Source organism: Hylobates moloch, unplaced genomic scaffold (genome assembly GCF_009828535.3).
Source record: "Hylobates moloch isolate HMO894 unplaced genomic scaffold, HMol_V3 SCAFFOLD_4, whole genome shotgun sequence".
NCBI classification, from domain to species: domain Eukaryota; kingdom Metazoa; phylum Chordata; class Mammalia; order Primates; family Hylobatidae; genus Hylobates; species Hylobates moloch.
This window is the reverse complement of record NW_026652279.1, coordinates 7,939,900-7,960,065: the sequence shown is the minus strand read 5'-3', so window position 1 is coordinate 7,960,065 and position 20,166 is coordinate 7,939,900. Positions and strand designations below refer to the sequence as shown.

At 40.3% G+C, this 20,166-nt stretch overlaps 1 protein-coding gene across 6 annotated transcripts in view; it reads right to left on the bottom strand.

Moving 5' to 3' along the window:
* Positions 1 to 13,237, bottom strand: part of SLC25A26 (solute carrier family 25 member 26) — a 171,405-nt gene extending 158,168 nt beyond the window's left edge. For 2 of the 6 annotated variants that reach the window (XR_009213042.1, XM_058437143.1), the window contains exon 1: positions 12,870 to 13,032. Coding sequence is in view for 3 of the 6 variants with exons in the window: in XM_058437143.1 (XP_058293126.1) it covers positions 12,870 to 12,902 (33 nt within the window). In the remaining 3 variants the exon portion in view is untranslated. Of the gene's footprint in view, positions 1 to 12,869 lie in introns of all 6 variants that reach the window. The other 4 variants (XR_004247616.2, XM_032149455.2, XM_032149457.2 and 1 more) reach the window with 4 other exon arrangements.
* Positions 13,238 to 20,166: the final 6,929 nt, after the last annotated feature.

Here is a 20,166-nt window from a genome sequence, read left to right as displayed (position 1 = left end):
TCTCAAAATACAGAGAGAATAGAACCCTGGTGAAAATGTCTCATGCGACTAGATTATTTAAAAATATGCTGCACTTCACTCTAATTTTCTCTTTAATCTTAGCAGAGGATTCAGAGAAGTGCTATCTGCTGCTAAATTTTAATCAATAATTACTCTTTTAATCCAGTTGGCTACTTTACATGTATTGATTCTCTAACCCTTCTTTCATCACAATTCTTATCTTCTGAGGGAAAAAATGACCAGATTCGATCTACTTGTCTGGTAAAACTTGACTCAAGGATTACTCATCGCTTCTATCGATTTCAAACTTCTATATAACTCAAATGTCATTTAAATTCATAAGACTGAAAAAAAACAGCTAACAGAGAACCTGAAGAATACCTATATATTTACCCACACAACCACATATTTCAGATTTAAACAAAAACCTTAAGGAATGCCTATATCAATATCATTTTGTATGTAATTATGTAAAAAATATATAAGCCAGTAACAACTTAATTTTAAAGAACTCTGTCAAACTCTTTCATTCTTTAGCCTGAAAATGTTATTTTGTTATAATCGTATATCAGAAAGTTATCAGGCCAGTGATTCATTTCATAATTTATGGTAGCTTATACTGAAAAGTTCTAACCAGAAAAAAATCCAAAGAAATAAGACATAACCCAGATAACCAGCAAACCTTGCTAGAGCATCACAATGTATTCAGACCTCGATATCTTACAGATAAAATACATGTCTCTACCTTAAGTTAATAAATGTATGAAGTGTTGGCAGACTATAGAGAGGAAGTGCCTAATTAGTGCTCTGCAATTACTCTGAGAAGTTATAGGTCAGAATTACATGCTATAAAACTTTTTTTCTCAAAAGGAGGAGGGAACACCACCATAAAAACAGCATCGCTGCTCCCCTCTAGGGCAAAACCAAACCATCTGTGCAATTTAACTAAGCAAAATTAACAGAGGCCACTGGCCTAAATGACAGCTAAGAAGAGCCAGCCATAACATTAACATGGCTTCTCAAGGGAAACATTCCCCTGACAGTCTCGGTTTCCTCCACAATGAAGTGGCCACCCATAACTTGAACCACCATCTTCCTCACTGCAGAACTGCCACCTCTGCTTTCTGACACACCTGTCATCTTCCCCACTTCCCATTCATTCTCCCTGAAGTGCTTGCTGCCTCTCTGTACTAATCATTTTCACAAAATCCAAATTTCATCTTCCCACTCTCCAGCCTATAAATCTTCCAAACTTTCCAACAGCCCCGAGGATGAAGAAGAAAACCCTAGCATGGCCTTCCAGGCTCTGGAGGTTCTGGAGCCCCTCCAATTCCCAAAACTCGCACTATGTGCCCTTTGCTCAGTCCTTTCTTTCCACCTGATCTTTTCCTCTAAATCATCTGATCTTCCTCATTTCAAGGACTTTGTACAGATGCCCCCTAGTCTCCAGTTCAGGTTTAGATCCTGCTGTTTCCAAGCAGTGAACACAATTTTAATTACATAGTTTTGCCTCTGACCATTTGTTCAGTACCAGTCCAATTAAACCACAAGATCCGTATCTGTTTTGTTTACTGTTTCCAGCACCAGCACATATTAATAGGAGGCATTCAATGGCTCTAATAAAGGGTTACTAACTATATTTTAGAAGGCACTACAAATCAACCTTAAAAAGGTACACTGAATTTTTTTCAAAAATAGCAAAAGACAGGACCAGGCAATTCCCAAAAGAAAAATATAAATGACTAACAAAAATATGAAAATATGATTCTCTGTCATTATCAAATAAAAATAAAATGTTTTCCCAATTAGAAAAAAATTAAAAATATGAAGAATGGATATGGGCACTGTTAACGAAAACATTACCATAATCTACCGGAGGACAATTTGGCAAAATGAACATTTTAAATTATCAAACCTTTGATCCAGTTATTACTAAGCATTTCATCCACAGAAATAAATGCACAAATATACAAGAATGTCTACTACAGCATTTCTGTAATAATAAAAAATTGAAAACAACCTAAAAATCCATCCACTGGGGCCTTGTTAAGTAAATTATGTTATACACAAATAATGAATTGCTACACAGCCTTTAAAACAACAAGGTAGGCTGGGTGCAGTGGCTCATGTCTGTAGTCCTAGCTTCTGGGAGGCTGAGGTGGGATGCTCACTTGGGCCCAGCAGTTTGAGGTTGCAGTAAGCTATGATCATGCCACTGCCCTGCACTCTAGCTTGGGCAACAAAGCAAGATCCTGTCTCTAATTAAAAAAAAAAAAAAAAGAAAAGAGGTCAACCCATACTTATTGGCACAGAAACATACACTATATTCTTAATCAATTTAGCTATAAAACAATATATGCTATATAATCCCATCTTTTAAAATGTGTAACTATTTGTATATGCATAACTAGAAGTTTGGAAGCATAAACAGTAAATTGCTAGAAGTTATCGCCTCTGTGGAAAGAGATTCAGGATGAGAAATACTACCGTTAATAATATTTCTTGTTAATTTTTTAACAAGAAACTATTAATTTTTAAATAATTTTTAACAATTTTAAATAACAAGAATTATTAATTTTTAAACAATCTTGTTAATTTTTATTTGCTCAAATTTTGTAATGAATATTACAAATATATAAAAGCTAAGTAAGCCATTCAAAAATTAATGCTTCCCCTGTGGAAAAAAAAATCTCTAATTTACTGGTTGTACTTGATATATAGAAGCCACTCAGCAAACGGTAAGTAAGAACCTCAACCTACTGACCCTAAGCTACCTCCTCTGCAGCTTCATGAAGCTTCACCCTCTATAGACCTTGGAGTATTCAACCAATCTGACTACTCAAGACATCTCAAACATGTCCTGAAACAATTTATTTTTTGGGATGGAGTCTCACTCTGTCACCCAGTCTGGAGTGCAGTGGCACAATCTCGGCTCAATGCAACCTCTGCCTCCCAGGTTCAAGCGATTCTCCTGACTCAGCCTCTGGAGTACCTGAGACTACAGGCACATGCCACCATGACTGGCTAATTTTTATATTTTTCGCAGAACCAGAGTTTCACCCTGTTGGCCAGGCTGGTTTTGAACTCCTGACCTCAGGTGATCCACCAGCCTTGGCCTCCCAAAGTGCTGGGATTACAGGCATGAGCCACTGCACCCAGCTGTTTCCTAAAACTTCTCATTCCTGTGCTTCTGCTTAGGTTTTCTCTCAGTCTAAAATTCCATTTTTTTTTTTTTTTTTTGAGGCAGAGTTTTGCTCTTGTTGCCCAGGCTGGAGTACAATGGCACAATCTCGGCTCACCGCAACCTTCACCTCCCAGGTTCAAGTCATTCTCCTGCCTCAGCCTCCCGAGTAGCTGGGATTATAGGCATTAGCCACCATGCCTGGCTAATTTTTTGTATTTTTAGTAGAGACAGGGTTTCTCCATGTTGGTCAGGCTGGTCTTGGACTCCAAACCTCAGGTGATCCGCCCACCTCGGCCTCCCAAAGTGCTGGGATTACAAGCATAACCCACCGCGCCCTGCCTAAAATTCCCTTCTTATCCTTGTCTCCTGCCTATTGCAGCCAGCAAACCACCATCGTCTCTACCCCCATACATACATACACATACACGCACACACACACACCCGACAAAATCCTCTCCGTTCTTAAAGCTGCAACACAATGCACATTCCTCGTAAAGCCTTTCCCAATTTTCCAGTCAGAATTAAATGCTATGTCCTTGACTCTAGCATATAATGTTGTTTATATTTCACTTTTGGTACTAACCATCATATCTGACATTAAGATCCTTCAGAATAGAAACCAGATCAGTTAGTCACCTCTGTCTTTCTAAATATCTAACCCAGTGTCTCTTATGTAGCAGGGTTGCTAAAATAGAAATGTGGGATGATGAGATTAACACTTTGTAAAAAGAGGAAATGTTCAGAAGAAATCTTGCAGTCAAGCACCGCTCGGTGGTCCCTGTTCTGGTCTGCCGCAGCATCTGTGACAAACAAAAGCCAGGGTCAGCTATCTGCTGCTATTCTTCCCAGCATTCCGCAGCCACCATGACCACTTTGTGGAATACTCAGGGGGACTTCTCCAGAAATCTCTGCTTAATATTACCTCCTAATGGAAAGAACTGTACGCGTTCAGTTTTTTTTTAGTGAGGCTATTAGCAAGAATACAATAATAATCGTTCTAGAATCTGACTCGATTATTCTTCCATTTCTCCAGGAATTCTTTCAAATTAAGTATTGCCTAAGAACACAGCTTTGGCATCAAACAGATTTAGCTTCGGTTTCAACTTGGTCTTTGTATTAGTCTGTTCTCACACAGCTATGAAGAAATACCTGAGACAGGGTCATGTATAAAGAAAAGAGGTTTAGTTGATTCACAGCTCCGCACTGCTGGGGAGACCTCAAGAAACTTACAATCATGCCAGAGGGCAAAGGTGAAGCAGGCACCTTCTTCACAGGGCGGCAGGACACAGTGAGTGGAAGAGGGGAAATGTGAGACACTTATAAAACCATCAGATCTCATGAGACTCACTCACCATCAGGAGAACAGCATGGGGGAACTGTCCCCATGATCCAATTACCTCCACCTTTGGCTCGTCCTTGACACATGGGGATTATAATTCAAGATGAAATTTTGGGTGGGGACCCAGCCAAACCATATCAGTGTTCTTAGGGAAACTAACCTCTCTAAGCCTTTGTTTCTTGACACATGAAAGAGGGAAAAGAGTACCTATACTTCATAGAGTTTCTGAGAATAAAATAAATGAGAACTAAACACCATCAGATGAACCTGTTATATGGTTAGCAAAATGCCTAGCCCTTAATCAATTATCAATAAACAGGAACTACTATTTTTAGAATTGTGTTACTATAAACATCCTTCAAAGTTTGCTGGTACCAATACTGACATGCAAATACTAAAAACCACGCAAAAGCCTAAAGAGTACTTTACCAAACACTGAAGATGACATTCCTATATTCAACTCAACTGACAAATTCATATATTAAAATCTGTAAGTTCAAGTTTTTCACTAGCAATAATGAATTAAAAGCTCTTCTCAAATTCTGCTCTCTGGACAAGAATCCCCAGTGAACTGACTCAACAGAAACCAAATCATGTGATACATGATAGGAACATTCAGCATCAACTTCAAAAACTTAAGAGAAATATTAGTGTTCAAATTGCTTTATGATTCTTGTATTCGAACTTATATGTTAATTTTTTAAAGTAGAATATAAAATTGTACCTATATGACCTCAGCTATGAAAAAGTTGCATAAGCACTTTTAAAGTGCTCAGTAAACAGTTAAGTGTTACCACCACTTGGAATTACATAATTAAGTTTTGTTTAGCATCTGCCTCCTACTAGACCCTAGATCCCTGAAGGTGGGGGACCACGTTTTTCAGGCATTCAACCCCAAATAACACAGGAAAGGCCAACAAATGTATCTGGTTAAGCATGTAAAAAGACACCTGATTTGGGGAGGTGAGATAACTGTGGGTGTAACTTTTATCTTTCCTTTATTTGGAATTTAATGTTACCCAAATTTTGTCTGTATTACAAAAGATATAGTATTTAAAGCAACTTTCAACATGTAGTAGTAGGGTTTTGAAGTGGTAACAAAAGCACATTAAGAAGTCACTTACAGCTAAGTTATCACATACTAAAACTTTCCAAGTATGCCTTTCTTAAACAGAAAGAAAAATGAAAAAAGAAAGGTAGTCCCATCTCTGAGCACCAGAGATGCACAAAAAAAATGCCTCCATCACAGTGGTGGTTATCAATTGTGGTCCTTGCATGATTGGTGCTCTCCAAGCAGTGCTTTGCGTGCTCCACAGGCTGAGCAAAATTTGGAATATACTTGTGTTTAGATCATTTCTTGCTCAACACAAAAACAAGCAAAAAGGGAACACTTGCTCACTCTGACATAAATGCCAAAAACAAACAAGTCACATAAGTCATGAGAAAGAGAAGCATAATTCTCAATTTTTAGTAAATTTGGAGATAATCTTTACTTTAAAAATGCCCTTTACTCCAAATTGAAAACTAGGAGGTCACTATCCAGAAAAGATATGAGGCAAAACAAGAACAACAACAAAACAGAAAACCTCTTTTAATAGTATACCCAATACTTCATTCGTATTACCTTTCTTCACTCCACTCAAGAACCCCTGCCATCGTAACTCATATTGTTCCCATCAAGTCTTCTACTGCCTGTAGGTGGTTCTCAGCAGAAGGGTAGGTCCAGTGAGAAGACACCCAAGTATTATGAAAAAGCTCCCCAGATGACAGCACCAGTCAAAAATCACCTCACTAAATACAGGAAAACAAAAATAAAAACTACAAGCAGTCCTCACTTTGCATAGCACCTACATACATGAATTTCAGTTACCATGATTTACTTAAATATCATGAATCTCCCAACAACCCAGGTCAAATTTCAGTTACCACAGCATATTAACTATGAGTAGCTGGATAAAGTGCAAACTTTACCACTTGTTCAGTCCACAAATCACAATGCAATGAACAGAAATCACTGCCTATTACTCAGTTTATGCACAGACAGCAAAGCAAATAGTTGTGTTACCTCCTTATCTCCCAGTAATAAATGCACATGACATTTTATAAAAATAGACAGAAAACTGATGAACAAAGATGAAAATGCAAAAAAAAATGAAAAGTGGTAACACAAAGTTAAATGAAAATCAGACATAAATGGTATTACAGAAGAAACAGCTGGCCATGGAAATATTCACACTGCTGTCATTAATCTAGAAAAGTAACTAGAAAAAATAAGTGACAGCAAACTTCACACAAATGAGGAAAGTAGTTGTGATGACAAGGATGAAAATCTCCCAGAGTAAGTTATGCCAGCAAGTCTTCACGTTAAAGGAACTCACAACATTGAAAGCACAAAAAATAAAATGTTAGACGTTGACCCAAACTGAGAAAGCAGTATGACAACTTGCCAAGGCATAAAAAGATGCTTCCTCTACAATACATAATGAGAACACAAGCAAATGTTCAAACTACTGCTGATAAGGTTTTGCCCAAAAAATTAATGTTTCTAATGTTTTTAATTACAGTGTACTAAATAAACATCAGCTTTGCCATTTTTCCCCTATATATTTACGACCAAAGCATTTTTAATGTTTTGACAAAAATTCTTAGGGTCAGCCAGGTGTGGTGGCTTATACCTGTGACACCTCTCTCTACAAGAAACCTCTCTCTACAAAAAAAATTTTCTAAAAATTGTAAGAACAATATGGGCTGGGCTCAGTCCCTCATGCCTGTAATCCCAGCACTTTGAAGCTGAGTCGGGAGGATTGCTTGAGGCCAGTACTTCAAGACCAGCCCTGGCAACACAGCAAGACCCTGTCTCTACAAAAAAAGAAAATTTTTAATTAAAAAATTAGCCAGGCGTGGTTGGTGCATGCCTCTAGTCCCAGCTACTCAGGAGGCTGAGGTGGGAGGATTACTTGAGTGGAGACAGTGCCACTGCACTCCAGCCTGGGCAACAGAGGAAGACCTTGTCTCAAAAAAAAAGAACAGAACACGTATGAAATGGTTTGGCTCTGGGTCCCCACCCAAATCTCATCTTGAATTGTAGCTCCCATAATTCCCACATGTTGTGGGAGGGGCCTGGTGGGAGGTAACTGAATCATAGTGGCAGGTCTTTCCCATTCTGTTCTGGTGATAGTGAATAAGTCTCACAAGATCTGATGATCTTATAAAGGGGAGTTCTCCTGCACACGCTCTCATCTGCAGCCATGTAAGACGTGACTTTGCTCCTCCCTTCCCTTCTACCATGATTGTGAGGCCCCTCCGCCAGCCATGTGGAACTGTGAGTCAATTAAACCTCTTCCCTTTATAAATTATCCAGTCTTGTGTATGTCTTTATCAGCAGTGTGAGAACAGACTAATACAGTAAATTGGTACCCAGAGTAGGGTGTTACTATAAAGATACCTGAAAACGTGGGAGTGACTTCAGAATGGGTAACAGGCAGGGGTTGGAAAAGTTTGGAGGGCTCCGAAGACAGGAAGATGTGGGAAAGTTTAGAACTTACTAAAGACTTGTTGAATGCCTTTGACCAAACTGCTGACAGTGACATGGACAATAAAATCCAGACTGAGGTGGGCTCAGATGGAGATGAGGAACTTGTTGGTAATTGCAGTAAAGGTCACTCTTGCTATGCAAAGAGACTGGCGGCATTTTGCCCCTACCCTAGAGATCTGTGAAACTTTGAACTTGAGAGAGATGATTTACGGTATCCAACAGAAGAAACTTCTAAGTGGCAAAGCATCCTAGAGGTGGCAAAGCATAAAAGTTTGGAAAATTTGCAGCCTGATGATGCAGTAAAAAAGAAAAACCTATTTTCTGGAGAAAAATTCAAACTGGCTGCAGAAATTTGCATAAATAACCAAGAGCCAAATGTTAATTGACAAGACAATCGGGAAAATGCCTTCAGGGCATGTCAGAGACCTTCATGGCAGCCCCTCCCATCACAGGCTCTGGAGGCCTAGGAGGGAAAAAATGGTTTCCTGGGCTGGGTCCAGGGCCCCCCTGCTGTGTGCAGCCTCAGGACTTGGTGCCCTGTGTCCCAGCCACTACAGCCGTGGCTAGAAGGGGCAAAGGTAGAGCTCAGGCTATGGCTTTGAAGGATGCAAGCCCCAAGCCTTGGCAGCTTCCACATGGTGTTGGTCCTGTGGGTGTGCAGAACACAAGAACTGAGGTTTGGGAACCTCTGCCTAGATTTCAGATGATGTTTGGAAACGTCGGGATGTCCAGGCCGAGGTGTGCTGCAGGGGTGGGGCTCTCCTAGAGAACCTCTACTGGGGCAGTGTGGAAGGGAAATGTGGCGGCCCCAATAGGGAGTCCCCACCAGGGCACCACCTGGTGGAGCTGGGAGAAGAGGGCCACTGTCCTCCAGACCCCAGAATGGTAGATCCATTGACAGCTTGAACCCTGTGCCTGGAAAAGCCACAGACACTGAATGCCAGCCCACAAAAACAGCCAGGAGGGGAGCTGTATCCTGCAAAGCCACCATGGGAACCCACCTCTTATAGCAGCGTGACCTGGATGTAAGACATGGAGTCAAAGGAGATGATTTCAGAGCTTTAAGATTTGACTACCCTGTTGGATTTCAGACTTTCATGGGGCCTACAGCCCCTTCATTTTGGCCAATCTCTCCCGTTTGCAATGGGTGTATTTACCCAATACCTGTAATCCCATTGTATGTAGGAAGTAATTAACTTGCTTTTGATTTTACAGGCTCATAGGCAGAAGGGACTTGCCTTGTCTCAGATGAGACTTTGGACTGTGGACTTTTGAGTTAATGCTAAAATGAGTTAAGACTTTGGGGACTGTTGAGAAGGCATGATTGGTTTTGAAATGTGAGGATATGAGATTTGGGAGAGGCCAGGGGTGGAATGATACGGTTTGGCTCTGTGTCCCCACCCAAATCTCATGTTGAATTCTAACTCTCATAATTCCCATGTGTTGTGGGAGGCACCTGGTGGGAGTTAATTGAATCACGGGGGCAGGTCTTTCCCTTGCTGCTCTGGTAATAGTAAATCTCACAGGATGTGATGGTTTTATAAAGGGGAGTTCCCCTGCACATGCTCTCTTGTCTGCAGCCACGTAAGACGTGACTTGGCTCTTCCTTCGCCTTCCGCACAACTGTGAGGCCTCCCCAGCCAAATGGAACTGTGAGTCAGTTAAGACTCTTTCCTTTATAAATTACCCAGTCTCAGGTATCTTTGTTAGCAGCATTAGAACAGACTAACACAATGTAATCCTACCACCAAAAATACTTAGTGTTATTTTGGAGTATTTCAATCTGGCTTTTTTTTTTCCATGAATGGAATAGGTTTTAACATAGCTTTAATTAGGCACAAGCAAATATACATACATGCAATGTTGTTTTTCTCTTAATTTTATCTCATAAGCATTTTCCATGTAATTATAGTACATTCTCTTCACAAGCACTATTTTTCATGGCTGCAGACTAGTCCAAGAAATTCTTCCCCTCTGTCCCATGTTTTAGTAGCTTCTTACTGTCTTCACTGAGCTAAATGTTATTTATATAAATATCTTTAGGTTGCTAATACTTAGTTCCAGTTGCTTTCCTAAAAGTATGCACTGATCAATGTACTCTTCGAGGATTTTGTTTCTGGATAGCCCACTCTGTGCTCCAAATGATAACTAACATCCCAGAGGCTCTCCGCTTCTTCAGTACTCTTCATGAAGCTTTAGGAAGGGAGCATTTCAATGTCTGCTACTTGCCAGGCTCTGCTCTGCATGTTTAATGTTACCTCATTTAATTCTTCAAATCCAAGTTTCGAGACTTAGCAATCATCTAGGCTTTTCATTCAAAGTAGTACTGAGTGCTTACATAGTGGCAGGTACTGGTAACACATTAGTAAGCAAAACCAAACTCCCTCAGGAGTGTTCACTGTGTCTCAAAGGCACTCCAAGACATTAAAAAGTAGCCACTCCATTTCTGTACTACTCTGATAATAACACATTTCAGTGGCTTCCATTACACTTCAAATGAAATCCAAATTATTTTCCCTAGCCCATAAAGCCCCACCTGAGCTGGCTTTGCCTACCCCTCCCATACCAAACCCTGCCATGCTATCCTTACCCATTAGGCCTCACCACTTGAAAACTCTAAGCTCTTTCCACTTGAGCCATTCCCTATGACTGAACCTCCCACTGTGATCATCAAAAATTCAAGCCTTTTCCTATCTTTTAGGTCTTAGCTGAAATGTCACCTCTTCATGGCTTTCCTGGGCCACTCCATCTAAGAGGTTCACCAATATTTCCCTACTCTGTTGCATCTTCAGTTCATTTCTTTCATAGCACTTATTCACTGCAACTGTTTTATCTGTTGGCCTTTCTTCCCTACTTGAAATGGGGTTATTTGCCACTGTATCTATAAAGCCTACCACAATACCCAGTGGGCAGAATACATGGAAGATAAACTGTGTGCTGAATGCATAAATGTTTGTCCTTTACCTGGAATGAAATCTAGTTTCCTGAAACTTCCACATATTGATTCTAATTTTACCCTCTATAAATACATTGGGAAAAAAGTATACTTTACTGCATGTGTATCATACTTTAATTAAGTATATACTAAATCCATTCTTTTGTTAACTGCAGCAGTCAGCTGTGTTTTAGCAATTGCGACCTTTGCTGACTTCAGAGAGTATCAAGAAGCAGGTAAGGGCACGACTCCCAGGTGACATCACCTGGGCTGGAATATGAGCTCCAATACTTACACACACGAAATGGATTGCACTTGTGTGATTTTGAACTAGTCATCTAACCTCTTGGTATCCCAGTTCCCTTATTTGGAAAATTAGGATAAGAGTTCAATTATTGTGAGAATTAAATGGGATAAGGTATGTAAAGAGCTTACCCCAGTTCCTGGCACAGGAATGTTAGCTGACAAACTACTGCTGCTGTGTCACCAGCTAGACACGAAAGCTCCTTAAAAGTGGTAACATTGGCCGGGCACCGTGGCTCACGCCTGTAATCCCAGCAATTTGGGAGGCCGAGTCGGGCGGGATCACGAGGTCAGGAGATCGACACCATCCTGGCTAACAAGGTGAAACCCCGTCTCCACTAAAAACCCAAAAAATTAGCCGGGCGTACTGGCGGGCGCCCACAGTCCCAGCTACTCGGGAGGCTGAGGCAGGAGAATGGCGTGAACCCGGGAGGTGGAGCTTGTGGTGAGCGGAGATGGCGCCACTGCACTCCAGCCTGGGCGAAGAGTGAGACTCCTTCTCAAAAAAAAAAAAAAAAGCGGTAACATTATCTCTTTATATTTCTAAGACCCACCTTATACAAGTTTCAACAAATCTAGATTTAAAGCTATCATCCAACAAGTCTGGCTAAGACATCCCTACTTCCATATATTCCCCTAACACCCTGAACCTAGCCCACCTGTTATTTATCCTAACAGTCATTTTACTATTTTGTCTCTAACACCTGACCTTTAGGAGCAGGTCTATCTTGTTCACCATGTTATCCTCAACACCTGCAACACCAAAATTCGATAATTGAGTGAATAAATCACAGTGGGCCTCCATTTTCCCTATGAAAATCATTTTAAAAATCCTTTATTGTCTGTCTCTGCCCATTCCACACAATGAAAACGTAGGCAGCCAAACTCTGGCTTAACTGCTGTGTCTAGTATCCCCTACCAGAGGCTCCAAAATATTTGGTAAAGGACTTTTTTTTTTTCTGTTAATTCATGTTGATTCTCGTAGTTTTCTGCTACGGAATTAAACACTAAGCCTGTTTATTGACTCCGCAGCGTTCTTGACGAGCTATGTGTGCTCATCAATATTTCTCCAAAGCCTAGGCTTAGAGCAGAAATAGCAGATTATGTATTGAATGAACAGAAGGACATGTCATTTTCTAAGACTGAAAAGAGATGCAGCAAAATGAGAAAGGTAGTATTGAATAGAAGGGCTGGGAGCGATTTGAGTAAGGTTTTTGTTGTTGTGTTACATACATTTCTTTAATTCCCAAGGTCTCTAGAGTAGTTACACTATTTAATGAAAGAGTAGTTAACAGGGTATAATAGAAGCTCTTTTTTAAGTAAATGAGGGTGCAAAGACAATGAGTCACCTTCTTTCCCCCACCTGTCTCTTATGACCTGGCAGTACAGACATAGCCTTGACACCTGGCCCGCCGGTGGCCTGGGAGCCCCGTGCTCCCTCTGACCTGGCTGCCAGTAACACGAAGACAGTCCAGCGCGCAAAACCCGAAGACAACCAGTGCAGAGAACCCCCACGGGCTCCAATTCCGGACGCCGGCACTCTGAGCAACCCACCCCACCGCCCCGCACTCACCACCAGCGCTGCCATGAACCCCGGCCGGTCCATGGTCGCTCAGACCTCGTCAAGGCTACAATCCAAGCCGGAGCAGAAGCGGATCACGTCCTCGCGCCCTGGGCGCCGCCATCTTTGAGGCGGGCCTGTCGTGCACTTCCGGGACCACGTGACGTAGAACCACAACAACTGCACGTGCAACGCGGGAGACCTGGACCAAAGGGAGGGCCAGAGAGAAGGGGCGGGGCCTCGGGGAGTGCGGTGGCGCTGAGTCTCGGCAAATCTCTTACTCGGTTTCCTGCAGCAGCGGAGGAACTCTCGCGAGCAAAAGATCCTCAGCCGGGATCCAGGCGAGAGCAGCGGCAGAATGAGACCCGCGTGATTCTGAACTGTAAACCCAGAAGAGGCGTGGCTGTGGCGGAGGGAGGAGTCGTGAGGGATAGTACTAACCTCGGGAGGCGCGATTCGAAATCCTAATCGGATATTTCGTTTTGGTTTATCTCTTAGTTTTGTCAAAAAATTTTATCTGAGTTTATATTAAATTAACTCATTATCAGAAGATTATTTAATAAAGACATAGAAAAAAGATAGAAAAATACATCAAAAGTTTCCTGACCGGAGCTAAAAACTAGCATCCTCCATTTCTCTTTACAAGCAATTATTGCACTTAAAATTATTTGTTCAGTTATTTACCTGCTCATGTTGTTCGCTTTTGTACTTATGTGTACACCTCAAAGCACACGTTATTAAGTACTTAATAAAATTTCTTAGAGTGGACCTGTCTTTATTAAACAAACAAATACCTTGTAAACTTATGTGTATATTAAGGGCCGACTACATCTCAGACGTGGTGCTAAGTGATTGACAGACATTTTTTCATTTAATCCTTTCATCAACCCTATGATGTCAGCACCAATACTGTCCTGATTTTACAGAGGCTCCTGATGCTCCAACAAATATCGAACTCTACGTGGCTACAGAGAACATAGCAGAGCAAGCACTGAAAATATATTTAATGCCCTCATCATCTTTCCTCAAAACTCTTAAAATAACCTGAGCAGGGATTTCTTCAATCCCTATTCTGTAACACTGCTAGAATGATTCTTATAATTATTCTCTTCGAGATAAAATGATCTAGAAATGATTCGCAGATTAGCTTCAGGTGTTAGACGGAATTCAAATTCTGAGCTATCACCTGCTGGGTTTGGGCGTAAGTTTTCCAAGATTAAGTTTTCTCCCCTGTAAAGTGGCAATAATGATAGTAACTTTGTCATGCGGTAGTATTATATTAATAGATTAAATGAGATAATGTACTCAAGTTCTTAGCCTAGTTCCTGGCTCATAGAACATGCTCTCTAAAGATGATAGTAATGTTATTTCCCTGCTTACATCTCCCCTCTGCTGCCAGTGGAGACAGTCCAGCTCCCTAGCATGGTATACATCTCTCAGCTGGTGTCTCCTGTCAGTCTTCCCACTAGCCAGACTACACACAGACAGACTATACACTTTCAAGCCTCCTAATTTTGCCCATGTTGTTTTCTCTACCCAGAATACCTTTCCCTATGCTGCCTGTAGGCCCTCTCAAAACATGCTAGTTCACTTTGTCAAGGCCAGCAGAAGAATCTTTGTTGCTGCTGTTTGTGACTTTCAAAGTCTCGTGTGTTTTGGTCAGGCCTACTCAGGATAGTCTCAATTTTTATTAACTCAAAGTCAACTGATTAGAGACCTTAATTATACCTGCAAAATACCTTTTGCCATATACTATAACATTATCATGGTGGTAATGTTCTATCATACTCACAGGTCCCACTTACATTCAGTGGGGTGATTATGCAAAACACATTAGGGGCCAGGAATCTTGAGGGCCACCTTAGAATCATGCCTACTTCACATTCCTGTAAACCCTTACTGGCAGCCTCCTCAAAGGCCATCAAGTTTCTATCAATAAGATTTCACCGACATTTCCCTCACAGTCTTCCCACCTTTCACCTACTGCCTGGTGCCAATGGCACTCCCACAGTTTAGGAATTACAGTAGCACCCACCTCCAAGTACCAAAATCCATATTATTTGTCGATTTCTGCATAAGAAATTACCCCCAAAATTTAACAGACTAAAGCAACAATAAGCTTGTATCACCTCACACAGTTTTCATACGTCAAGAATCAAGGAGTCATTTAGCTGGGTGGTTAAGACTCAGAAATTTTCATGACACTACAGTTAAGATGGTGGCCAAGGCCATATCATAAAACTTGATTATGACCGCAGGATCCAGTTCCAAGATGGCTCACGCCCATAACTGGCAGATTAGTGCTAGCTATTGGCAGGTAGCCTTACTCCCTCATAGCATAGATCTCTCCATAGTGCTGCTTGAGTGTCTTCATGATATAGTAGCTGGTTTTTCCTAGAGTAAGTGGTCTGAGAGAGAACAAGACAGAAGCTACAAAGTCTTTTATGACCTGTCCTCATAAATTACTCAGTTGTCATTCCAGCAATAGTCTATTGTTTACACAGGTCATCCACATTTATTGTGGGGCTGGGCTACCCAAAAGCATAAATACTGGAAGATGAGGATCACTGGGTGCCATCTTGGAAACCGATTACCACATCAGGGAAATGCCAGTGAAGACCACAATGAGATATGAATACACTAGAACTCACTAGAGTGGCTGAAATTAAAAAGGCCAAGTGTTGACAAGGATGAGAAGCAACTGGAAATCTCATACATTGCTGTTTCGAATTTTATGTGGTACAACCATTATAAAATCCAATGCCACACTTAGGTATTTACCCGAGAGAACTAAAGATTTATACAAATATTTTTACATTATATTTCAAAGCAGCTTTATCCATAATAGTCAAAAAATGAAAACAACCTGAATGTCTGTCAATTCGTGGTATAAACATATTATGATACATCTTAAAATGGAACATCACTCAACAATAAAAGGACATGAATTACTGATATATGAAACAACATGGATTAATCTGAAGGCATTATGCTATGTAAAAAAAAAAAAGACTACATATATTGTGATTCCACTTACATGAAATTCTGGAAAAGACAAAATTATAGCGATAGAAAGTATATAAATGGTTTCCAGGTGGTGGAGGTAGAGGCAAAGTATTGACTACAAAGTGGGCACAAAAGAACAGTTCGCAGTGATGAAGCTATTCTCTTGTTATTATTGTGGTAGTAGTTGCATGGGTGTGTAGATTTACTAAAACGCATAGACTTGCACACTTAGAATGGTTGTACTTAGTATATATAAACTATAAGGCTGGGTGCCATGGCTCGAGCCTGTAATCTCAGCACTTTGGGGGGCCAAGGTGGACGGATCACCTGAGGTCAGAAGTTTGAGACCAGCCTGGCCAACACGGTGAAACCCTGTCTTTACTAAAAATAGAAAAAATTAGCCGAGTGTGGTGACGCGTGCCTGGAGTCCCAACTACTCGGAAGGCTGAGGCAGGAGAATCGCTTGAACCCAAGAGGCAGAGGTTGTGGTGAGCTGAGATTGCGCCACTGCACTCCAGCCTGGGTGACAAGAGCGAGACTCCATCTCAAAAAAAAAAAAAGTATATGTAAATTATAGCTCAATAAAGTTGATTAAAATATTACTATCTCGCAGGATGATGAGGAATAAATAACATATGCACAGAAAGTTTTAGTCCAGTGCTTGTCATATAGAAAATATTGGGTTTATTCTGTATTTTCCTATTTAAGTTAGAGATTCTGAATATTATGAATGAGAGACTGATAAGTTATCAAGGTGCATAAGTATTTTGTGATATATACTACTATAGCTTCCTAAGTGAAAATAAATCTTATTTCTAGCTACTAATGTTCCTGGAAGTTTTTGATGTAATTCCTTCCCTAAGAGAAAATTTAACCTAGACTTATAACTTTAATTTTGATTTAATACATCCTTTGAAGTAAAATTAAGAAAAAAAATTCCTTTCCTCTTCAATGCAATGATTCTCTTTAACTTTGCAAGAAAAAATTGTGTTGATGTCGTTTTCTGGTAACTTGGAGGGAAATGTAATTTATCAGGTATCTTTCAGAATCAAGAAGAAATACATATTCTCTCCTTTTATGCAAGGTAAAGGCTTTACCAGGTATTTCATGATACCACTGGAATCCTTCTAGGAAATACAGATATTACAAACATGACCTAGGGCTTCCTTTTCATGAAATGCTAGCAGAAAGACTCATTACTACTTGTGCATGCTTTTTAAATGGAGTATTTCAATGCATCATCATTATCACCACATTGCAGGCAGCATATGTTCTCAAATCTTTCATTTTAAAAGATACAGGCAATGTGGTAAGCACTGATTTGCATTATACATGTGATATTATAATAATGTCTTTCTCACTTGAATCTATCACTGTAAGCCAAGTTTTATTTTAAACAAGCTCTAAAATCTTAATAGTATTTATAAAAATTAGCAAGAAACCAAAGACATAGCTCAAAAAATAATTTAATCCTAGCTCAGAAAAAAAAAAAAAAAAAAAGGGACATAATCTTCAACCAGGACTAGGCTTAAGTTCCAAGCCCCATTACTGTTTTGTTTGTTGTTGTTTTTTGTTTATTTGTTTGTTTGTTTTGAGACAGGTTCTCATCCTGTTGCCCAGCCTGGAATGCAGTAGTGCCATCTCGGCTCACTGCAGCCTCAACCTCCGGGTTCAAGCAATCTTCCTGCCTCAGCTCCTCAAGTAGTTGGGACTACAGAAGCATGCCACCACACCCAGCTAATTTTTGTATTTTTAGTAGAGATGGGGTTTCACCATGTTGCCCAAGCTTGTCTTGAACTCCTGAGCTCAAGCGATCCACCCACCTCAGCCTAGAATTACAAGTGGGAGCCACTGCGCCCCACTCCGTGTTACTGATTTTTATTGAAAAATATCATAGCATTTGTTAAGATCTGAATGTGTCCCCCAAAATTCATGTGTTGAAACTTAATTGCCAATGTGATAAGAGGTGGGGCTTTTAGGAGGCAATTAGGTCATGATGGCTCCTCCCTTGTGCATATGACTAAAGTCTTCATAAAAGAAGCTTCATAAAGTATTCAGTCAGCCTTTTTTCCTTTCCACCTTTTGCCACGTGAGGATACTGTTCAAAAGCGCCATCTTGGAAGCAGGAACTGGGCCCTCCCCAGACACCGAATCTGCCAATACCTTGACCTTGGACTTCCCATCCTCCAGAATTTTGAGCAATACATTTCTGGTCTTTACAAACTAACTAGTCAGCAGTATGTTGTTATAGCAGCACAAATCGACTAAGACAACAGTTAGAACCATTTTCAATAAAAATATTCCTGGAACTATTTCAATCCATCTACGAAGGGTAGTAAATATATATAATGGAAAGAAAGTCAAATGAAAAATTTTAAAAGGCCAGTTTGAAAAGTCAGTTTTCCTTTAAGTGATAGAATCAGCAGAGTACCAGCCATACGGCTTTACCTTTGCATTTAAAATTAGTGAGAGAGAAAAAGATGAGTCTTTCAATAAATGCTTTTGGGACTATCAGCTAACCATTTAGAAGAAAATAATGTTTGATCTCCATCTTACACTTGCCTCCTAAAACGGTTACATATTTTTTCACTGACATAATTAAACTAGTAAAATAGTACTGAATCCCACAACTGTGTGAGACTGAGGTGGGAGGATCACTTGAGTCCAGGAATTCAAGACCAGCCTGAGCAACATGGGGAGACCTTGTTTCTACTAAAAATAAAACAATTAGTCATGCATAGTGGCACATGCCTGTGGTCCCAGCTACGCGGGAGGCTGAAGCAGGACAAGCATTTGAGATAAGAGGTCAAGGCTATAGTGAGCCATATTCATGACACTGCATTCCAGCCTAGGTGACAAAGCAAGACCCTGTCTCAAAAAATAAAAATAAATTTTAAAATTAATAATAATAATAGAACAGAAAGGTAAACATTTTACATTTTTGTTTTTGTTTTTAGTTTGTTTGTTTGTTTGTTTTTGAGACAGAATATCTCTCACCCAGGCAGGACCGTAGTGGCGCTATCTAGGCTCATTGCACCCTCTGCCTCCCAGGTTCAAGAGATTCTCCTTCCTCAGCCTCCCAAGTAGCTGGATTACAGGCACCTGCCACCATGCCCGAATTTTTGTATTTTTAGTAGAGATGGAATTTCAGCACGTTGGCCAGGCTGGTCTGGAACTCCTGGCCTCAAGCCATCTGCCCACCTCAGCTTCCCAAAGTGCTGGGATTACAGGCATGAGCCACCGTGCCTGACCAAGGTAAACATTTTTCTATTCTTGAGATAAAGAAACATCTTCTATGTCTCAAAAAAAAAATATTTTTGGTTAATAGCTTTGTTATTAAAAATTAAAATAAAAATAAACTTGACAGAGAAAATATGTGCAATGTATATAATCACATCAAATTTTTAAGTGCAAATAGTTGCCACAACTCAATAGAAAAACACTAATACCCATAGAAAAAAATGAGTAAAGATCACAAAAGTAGAAATACAAATAGATAATGAACATGTTAAAAAATAATTTCAACTCATTAGTAACACCGAAATGAAAATTTAAACAACAAAAAAAGCATACTTTTTAACATTTTAAATAGGCAAGGATTTTTTTCTAGAGGGAGAGTTGGAGCAACTTTTCTGGTGAGCAATGTGGCCATATTTAATAAAATCTTAATGTGAGTCAGTTTTGCATTGTTATAAAGGAATACTTTAGGTTGAGTAATGTATAAAGAAAAAAGGTTTATTTGGCTCATCGTTCTGCAGGCTGTACAAGTATGGCACCATCATCTGCTTGGCTTCTAGTGAGTCCTCAGGAAGCTTTTATTCATGGCAAAAGGTGGGGTGGGGGTAGGCATGTCACATGGTGAGAGAGGTAGAAAGAGAGCTGCCAGGCTCTTTTTAACAACCAGCTCTCACGTGAACTCATTACTGTGGAGACGGGGCCGAGCCATTCAAGAGGGATCCACCTCCATGACCTAAACACCTCCCACCAGGCTCAACCTCCAACACTGGGAATCACATTTCAACATGAGATTGGGAAGGCACAAACATCCAGACCACATCAAACCCTAAACCCTGACATTTCTGGGGATTTTTGCATTACTGATCATTTTTAATGAATAATTACTTTTTTTTAGACAGATGATCATTTTTAATAAATAATTACCTTTTCTTTCAGATGGAGTGTCACTCTGTTACCCAGATGGGAGTGCAGTGGTAAGATCTCAGCTCACTACAACCTCTGCCTCCTGGGTTCAAGTGATTCTCCTGCCTCAGCCTCCCAAATAGTTGGGACTACAGGTGGTTAC